This window comes from Sphaeroforma arctica (assembly GCF_001186125.1).
Source record: "Sphaeroforma arctica JP610 unplaced genomic scaffold supercont1.74, whole genome shotgun sequence".
NCBI classification, from domain to species: Eukaryota; class Ichthyosporea; order Ichthyophonida; genus Sphaeroforma; species Sphaeroforma arctica.
In genome coordinates this window covers 131231-140261 of record NW_014040484.1, presented here as the reverse complement: position 1 = coordinate 140261, position 9031 = coordinate 131231, and the positions used below count along the sequence as shown (strand labels likewise).

General features: G+C 37.5%; 1 protein-coding gene across 1 annotated transcript in view; it reads right to left on the bottom strand.

Annotated features, from left to right (window-relative positions):
* Positions 1-1068, bottom strand: part of SARC_01787 (hypothetical protein) — a 4188-nt gene extending 3120 nt beyond the window's left edge. Inside the window, exon 1 of the mRNA XM_014304491.1 lies at positions 49-1068. Coding sequence (XP_014159966.1) covers positions 49-1014 — 966 coding nt within the window. The 5' untranslated portion in view covers positions 1015-1068. The remainder of the gene's footprint in view (positions 1-48) is intronic.
* Between the last annotated feature and the right edge of the window lie 7963 nt (positions 1069-9031).

Sequence of the window (9031 nt, the reverse complement as noted above, 5' to 3'; positions counted from 1 at the left end):
CACAGCACACCCCACTTACGCAATCCTGAGTTTCGGTACAGTCCACACATGGATCTTCAACTTCTGGTTCTCCTTTTCAACGCACACACCATCTACGCAATTCTGAGTTTCAGTACAGTCCGCACATGGATCTTCAACTTCTGGCTGTTCCTGATCTTCAACTTCTGGTTCTACCTGATCTACGCACACACCACTTACGCAATCCTGAGTTTCGGTACAGTCCGCACATGGATCTTCAACTTCTGGCTGTTCCTGATCTTCAACTTCTGGTTCTTCCTTTTCTACACACACACCACCTACGCAATCCTGAGTTTCAGTACAGTCCGCGCATGGATCTTCAACTTCTGGCTGTTCCTGATCTTCAACTTCTGGTTCTTCCTGATCTACGCACACACCACTTACGCAATCCTGAGGTTCGGTACAGTCAGCACATGGATCTTCAACTTCTGGCTGTTCCTGATCTTCAACTTCTGGTTCTTCCTGATCTACGCACACATCATCTACGCAATCCTGAGTTTCGGTACAGTCCGCACATGGATCTTCAACTTCTGGCTGTTCCTGATCTTCAACTTCTGGTTCTTCCTTTTCTACGCACATACCATCTACGCAATCCTGAGTTTCAGTACAGTCCGCACATGGATCTTCAACTTCTGGCTGTTCCTGATCTTCAACTTCTGGTTCTTCCTGATCTACGCACACATCATCTACGCAATCCTGTGTTTCGGTACAGTCCGCACAGGGATCTTCCTGAAATATGCACACATCATCTATGCAATCCTGCGTTTCGGTACAATCGGCATTAGTTTCGCAAATACTAGTCTCGCAATTTGTTAACGGCGAAAACCCATCTGGGCATTCGCATTCGAAAGCACCTGTTGCCAAATCTGTGGCAGTGCATTCTCCACCAAAACAGGCATTCTCATCGAGACACCCGTCCACTTCTTGAGCGAGTGTCACCCCAGTCAGTGAAATCACCAACAGGGACGCAAAGACACTCTTCAGTGCGTTTTGCATCTTTGGTAGAATAGAATATACGGGATACAGAAACTTGTACTGTATTCAGTTTTGTGTAAAAGACTGTGTCTTGTGCTCCGTATAAATCGAAGCTATATATATTCTAAAAATAACAATAAATGTGAATTTCTAACAAAATTTGTTGCTACTAAAATCTGCCGATTTGCAGTCTTGCATCAAATGTGATACAGTGATAGTGACTGCAAACGAGTTACGACTTCCACTCAAGAGCAGAGAGACACAAAACTTAGTCTTTTTATATCTTTTTTTAAGAAACATATCTTCGATAAAATCTGTAGATGACTATTCTATCGATGAATGATGAATCTTACTTTTGCTTTTTTATTTTTATAAAAGGACTACCAGCACTAAATAAGGACAACGACTCCTGGAGTCATACCGTTGACGTCACAACGAGACTTGCTCGGTTTCAGTACAAAATAAAAAGTAAGATGTGCAGAACTGCAGATTATAAAAATATTCAGATCATCTAGTTTCACTTTTCACTCTAAATACATAAAATTCAATTTTTCCCTTGCTTTTTCTTTCCAATAGAAAACAAAAACACACAATTGTAGCTTTTTAGGTTTTTGAAAGTCATTGTTCTCGTTTTTATTGTTTTTGTTTTTAAAAACAAACAGAAACAAAAACATTTCATTTTGCAATATACACAGGTTTATGTATTGTTGTTTAAATTTATGTAAATACCTATAGTCCTGAGTATGTAGTTGGTGTAAAAATTGAAAATGCGGCTTTCGAGGCACGTCGGCCCTTTTTCAACTTTAATTTTTGTATAGTTTAAAAAAAGGGCTATGTTGTATTTAGGTACCTATAGTCCTGAGTACTACGTAAAAAAATGCACCTATGGCCCACCTGCGACAACTAAAGTGCAACTTTCGAGACACGTCGGCCCTTTTTCAACTTTTTGTAATATTTTTACTTTTTTCTAAAATAGTGTTTTGGTATAGCCGTACAGTCACTGGTAATGTGCAGTTGCTATTTTCCAAGACAAAAATCGAAAAGTCTATTCACAAATTGAAAAAATTGACAAATCGGGTTTCGCAGTGGTGATTGTTAAAAATATGTTCATGACCCTCTAGAGAATAAAAATATTTATAAATACCACAACGGACTAAAGTCCTGTTGAAAGGCAGCTAAAACTGCATTATTTTTAAACAAATATATCGCCCATTTCTGAAGTGGCCACTATACTGACCTTGGGCGGCCATTGCTGCACTTGGGAACGGTCATTAGATTCTTGGCCCTACACCCCACATGTGGTACATGTTGTAGTCGGCAGCCGATTTGAAGTTACATTTCTTTTACAGACCTGGCATGACTTACCTTGTTTTACGGCGGAAACCGAGATCTTTAATTGAAGCCTATGTACGTTAGTAAACAGTGATACATTGCTACATATATAAAATACATAGTGTCATTTTACTATCAAGCGCTCTATAACGTCGAATTTTGTCCAACCCCAATAACGTTCTATTGGGCTACATCCGCAATGGAATTTAGGTAGAAAGACGCAAATAATATTGTTTCGCTCACATATCTCTTGTATCAAAGATATGATATCTTTGATACAGGAGGTATGTGAGCGAAACAATAAGATATCTGACTTCGAAAAACATTGTACATACTGTGTGGTCAAGAAGGCATGTACAACAATCATTACAATATGTGTCTACTATTTTCTTGTTGCAGTCGGCAAAGTAGACTTTTAGGCTTGATGGAATGATGTTTTGAATATTGTGACACTTCGACAGACTTCAGTGGTGACCGGGCATGTCGATTTCTGACCTCAAAATTCAAAATTCGTACTGCAAGGGCACATACCAAGAAAACGGCCAATATTTTCGAATTTGGTCAGGATTGGATTTTGAACCAATTGTAAAATCCAAAAAGTGTCCGGGTGATAATCTTATTCAGGTCATTGTGAGCATTTTCCAATATCAAACTCTCGAATCGGGTCCGTATTTGAACTCCCATGGCCCCTGTCAAAAAGGATGGTTTAGTGGAACATCTTTTTTATAAAAGGCAACTGCACCATAACTGGAGTTTGGATTATCTCGTACTACTAGAATAATGAATATGCATCGTCAGCTGCTGACGCCTGACGGGCCTGTGGCCCTGTGCCGGTGTGCCCTGCTGGCTGCTGCTCGAGACTCTCGAGAGTCAAGTGTTCGAGACTCTCGAGTTTTGGATCAGTATTGGACTTTATTCATTCTTTCTCTACTACAGATCTCTACTAAAGAGAAGAGTAGTAGGCAATCTTAATGGACCTACACAAGTCTACAACGATTCTTATGATGCATGAACTTCAGATTATGAACTATTACGTACTATGTAATATGTACTGCAAAACATAATACTTACTGTGACATATGTGTGCATAGAAATCTTCATGGAATACAAGAAGTTCGTGTAAAGTCAAGAATTTAAGTATTGACAGTAAGTTGAGTTTAAATTTTAAAATCGGAAGAGATTTCGTATTTGTATTTATTTTAAAAAAGAAAAAATACACATGTATTTAGACCGAGATTTTTGATATTACAGTACGTATTTAAATATGTAAATTCCTTCTTCTTTCTATTTGTAAATAAAGTATATATTTCTATATATTTAGTATTTGCAATATTTTTATATTATAAATATGTATGTACATTTGTACAAGTAATTTGGGAGAGGGGTTTTTTTAAACAAAACGGACAGCCACTCCGCAGGAGATATCTACTGACGAATAGCTGGTGGCAGCTGTTCATCATCTTAACCTAACTGGCCGTACGCTTTCTTCCCTTGTCGATACGACCATAAGCGCAGAAGTAATAGACATAGTCATTGGTCGCTAAAACGACCTACATTAATTAAATCTCATGTTAAACAAATGGTATGAGATCTTATTCACAGCCTTCTAAAATAAGCATTCTATTTATTTTATCTTTATTAGCGTTCTCCTTCCTTTCGAGTGACTCTATTTTTGTCATTACAATATGACTCATATGTCATAAAACTTAATTTGCTTGTAATTTATATTGATATAAATAATCATAGCCTTCTAAAAAATAGACATAGTTTGTATATTTAATATTTACTGGTGCAAACTTCAGACTTCAGAGTTCAGACTTTTGAAGTTCACAGAGGAATGTAAATAGATCGGAAAGACCTTCACTTTGATTGATGATTTGTATCTCCAGTCTCTGGACCATGAGCCTGGCCCCTGGCCCTGAAGTTCTAAATTGCTATTTTTTATTGATTTAAAAAAAAACAATAGTGTTGACTGTTGAGTCCAGAGTTGTTGACTATTGTGATGCGTTACTGGAGTGTTGACTCTTGGAATTTTATTTTTTTTAACAACAATTGGCGCACACTTGAATCATGGTATTTTTAAATATGTGTCACGATGTGTATGACTATGACGTCAAATAGTGACAATCGGTCTCTCAGATATGTATTTACCTGTATTGCTCTTTTTCATTTTTAATATCAAAAGTAGACCGTGAAACTTAGAAGCAGTTCCAGACTCCAGTAGCGTACAGTCGTAAAGTGAGTGAGTCGTACAGACAGATTTCAACACAACATGGGATTCGGGGAAACGTGATACATATCCCTCTCTGGGAAGAGACAAGAGTGATAGACTTACAGACGTCAGACCTTCCGTTAGAAGATTTTTTTTTTTAAATGCAACCAGTCAAAAACATGCTCCAGAGTAGACGTTTGTACTTTGTTTCGACCAATTGCTTTTGCAATTATATTTCTGCCACACTGTAATTGACTAAATCCCTTTTTAGTTTTTGAATTGCCAATTGGCGATACCTATATTTGTATGTTATAAAAAAACTATTCATTTTGTTTTTGTTTTTACTATTCATTTTTTATCTTTATTTTAAAAATAAAACATATTTTTATTTCTATAGTGACAGATTGAGTGACATAAGAAAAGAAGAAATGTTTCACAATTTATTTATTTTTTAAAAACAACAAATACTGTGATCAGAATGTAAAGAGTAACGACCGACTGTCTGAGTGACTGATCACTGAGTCTCTGTGAGCAAGCGGACTGGCGCTTCAAATCTTTTCCTTTAAAAAAACGCTTTCATTGGGTATAAATCGACCCAAAATGAACTATCTATTTCTTTCTAAAACTTTTTGTATGGTTTTTAAAAAGAAATGTCAATTGTTTTTTAAAACAATACGGAAGTTAAAAACAAAAAACATTTATTTCCTTTTTTTTTTAATAGTCACTCACGCACAGACTCACAGTTGCACACTATTTATATATCTGACTATTTTGAAATACATACATTCACACAACAGTCTACTCAACTAGTAGAGAACTAGAGACTAGAGAGCACAGTGCCAGAGTCTGTCAAACTGTCACACTGTCACTTTAGCAACTTCACAGCCGACTTCAGACTTTAGTTGAGGTCTAATTAATTAACAGCCTGAGACACAAGAGACAGTCTCTGCTTTTAAAAAAAGTTTAAGTACTTACAGTCATACACTCTACAGATCTACAGAGTATAGACGCACATACGTCACTCACAGTTATTGTCATAGTCCCAGTCACTTATAGTTATGTACGCCCTTTTTTTAAAGTATCAAGTATCATCGTCATGTGGCATGCCAACAGGTATCTCTGTCAGTCAGACAGTCAGTCAGATCAGAGCTACCAGAGAGTGGGAAATGGGAACCGGGAGTCCCGGAACACCAGATCTTTTTTAAACTGACCCACATCTCACTGCTTGAGTACAAGCTGAGAGAGTCCCACAGACCCACAAAGACTTTACAGTCTCACATTCTCACAGTCTCACAGACGCACAGTCTTGCGCGTAATTTCTCCACACCACACTGGAGAATTCTTGAAACTACCACAAATAGAGCCACCGACACAAGCCACCTACTGATGTGGCTACCAACACACGCCACCACTACTAGTGCAAACTACACTTCCCACCTACAAATATATGTTCTAGTCAGTCACTGGGTCCCAATTTTAAATTTTGTCACTGGTAGAGTCAGGCGTGGTTGACACCAACTGCCTTGACCCAGCGGCACAAATGCATAGCCTACTATAATAGACAACAAACGAAGGAACTTTTCTCCCACTTTTTCCTCCTATACTTTGATCCCTTGCACAATTCACACCAGCACAATCACTATTGTGTTTAATCCACACACATCTACATCTAGAGCCCACTGCCGTCTATCACCCAGATGAAGGGCGTGACAATACAGGTCATAAATTCAAATTACCAGATGTCGACTACGGAACTGTTAATGTAGAGGCTTGAGGATTGAGACAACCAACATATACACACAATTGCTCACAGAATTGGCTCATAGAAAATTTGGAACTCGGATAAGGTCCATATGGAAACCATTCATGACAAGTGACGGAAAGATTAGCGGAATTATACATCAATATGAATCGATATACTTTCAATCTTGCACAATCATATCACAAACACATGCATACATATAAATATATAAATGTGTCGGTGGCTCTATTTGTGGTGGTTTTAAAAAAATTCTACACACGGTCACAGAAACAGAGCACACACTCACACACTACACACTACACAGTCTCATACTCTTATCTCTTTTTTTTTAAACAATATCTACTCATAAATCATGATAAGTGATGATAAAACTTAAAAGGCCAGCACAAAGTCACAAACTCGCGGACTCGGGTCTCAGAGTTGCCAACTCATAGCCCATACTCATCACATTCACCACATCCGTGAGACAACTCAATATTCACCACTCTACTCTTAGAGTAGAATAATTCATCAATGGTTCACTACGTATTTATATTTTTTTTATGAGCATACTAAATTTGTGGTCACTATGCCAGAGCACATTCTGCAACCGACTAAAACTCCTAATGTGGGCATATCTTTGGCGACATGGATCTATTTACCGAAGGAGTTGCACGTAAATTTTACTAATAAGGCACGAGGCCCACGAGGGCCACGGCCCACGGGCCCCCACGGACCAAGGCCAACGAGCAATATTTCATAAATATATTTTTGTTTTTGCTTTTTATTTGTTTAAAAATTAAAAGAAGAAATAGTACATACCATATGTACCAGCCGGGGTTCGGCCTAAGCTCAAAACGTTACCAGACGCAGGGGGGTTATTGAATTGAACATAAACAATCTGAAATATATTTTGGAGGTTTTCAATATCATAGGTCATAGCCCATAGCCTTCTGAAAATTGAACATAGCCTTCTGAAAATTGAACACATAGCCTTCTGAAAATTGAACACATAGCCTTCTGAAAATTGAACTCATAGCCTTCTGAAAATTGAACTCATAGCCTTCTGAAAATTGAACTCATAGCCTTCTGAAAATTGAACTCATAGCCTTCTGAAAATTGAACTCATAGCCTTCTGAAAATTGAACTCATAGCCTATAAAAAAACCTCGTATTGAACATAGCCATATATTTAGTGACACAGAGGTCAGAGACTCACAGAGGTAGTGTGGAAATTTTGGAATCCTTTGAAACTAAAAACGAATCAGTAAAAGTTTTTCTGCCCATATTTGGAACTTTAGCACGCCAAATTTTTCCAGCAATCCTTTTTGATAGAGGCTTATTAGACTGAGCGCACCGGTGTAAAAATTAATTCAATAAATACTTCACCTCTCATTTTTATTTTCATTCTTGACTTCAGAAAATCTGCCGCACTGGTTAATATATTTTTGCAAAAACATTTTTTTTTTATTTATTAAAATCCACCATCTTGATTTCAATTCTTTTTAAATTTCTCAAACAATTCGGAGGAAGGAGTCGGAGAGTTGGAGACTGGGAGTCTCGGAGAGACGGAGACCCAATTGATGATAAACAATTCAGTTCGAAGAATTTTTAATAATAGAAATCTATTTTCGAATGAGTGAATAGGATTGGTATTATTTTATCCGCAACTCACGATTACTTTTGGCATTTCTATCATTCGTATCTACCTTTAGAACTACTCCGGATTTCTTCAGCGTGCTTTGTAAATTTTTGAATTTTTTTGGATTGTTTTTAAAAATAATTTGTTTCACTGTTTCAGATTTCAGAACTTTCACTCTTCACACCGGTCGAAATATTTTCGGGACGAGAGCCAATAAAATCACATCGACGTGTAGGACAGAAATTCAAGTTGTTTTACACCGGGGCGCACAACTGCACATAACCGACTTAGAGCAATATTGCAGAAATGCGGATAGGTGCACTGAGCAAGCATGGGTGATGGAGTATTGGTGCACAACGATAAAACTGAGCTTCTCAAAATGTTCTACTTCTAGAAACAAGATTTCAACTGCCCGTATAACTGGTTTCCCGGTGTTGTGCAAATTGACTGGACATTAAAATTTGAAATTACAGTAGCACAGACTAAACAAAAGGCACTCTATAGTCTATAGCCTAATTCACTCTGGACGATGAAATTGAAATTACAATACATAGCACATAAGCACAGACTAAGGCACTCGATGGCCTATAATCATAAAGCCCTGAGGTTTGGGGGGGCTGGGCCTTGAGAGTGGCTGAGACCCTCGGGGCGAGAGCCCCTTTATAGATCTGAGTCCACTCACTGAGAGCCCTTGCGGCTCTGATGTTTGTGGATTGTTGCATTTATCAGGTTCTTGCGAGAGCTGCGAGACTGTGACACAGTGCAGATCTGTAGGATTGTCAAAGTCTTACATAGTACGATTTGTAATCATCATCGCCAGGAGAATCCAGGTGCTTTATTGTAAAGTAGATTTTAGATTCCAGGAAATTGGACTAGGTAGCCATGTGTTCTGAAGGACTATTTCTCTCGACTCTCTTTTTATGTATGACTCAGTTTACTTGAACCTAAATACACGATTAAATCAGTTGTTCTGAGTAAACGAAAAATATGTATATTAGTTTATGTACTTATATATATTGTTCAGTCTACCTATTTTAAATATATATATATATCTATATATATATATATATATGTATGTATATATGTATGTATATATATATTATGTATATATA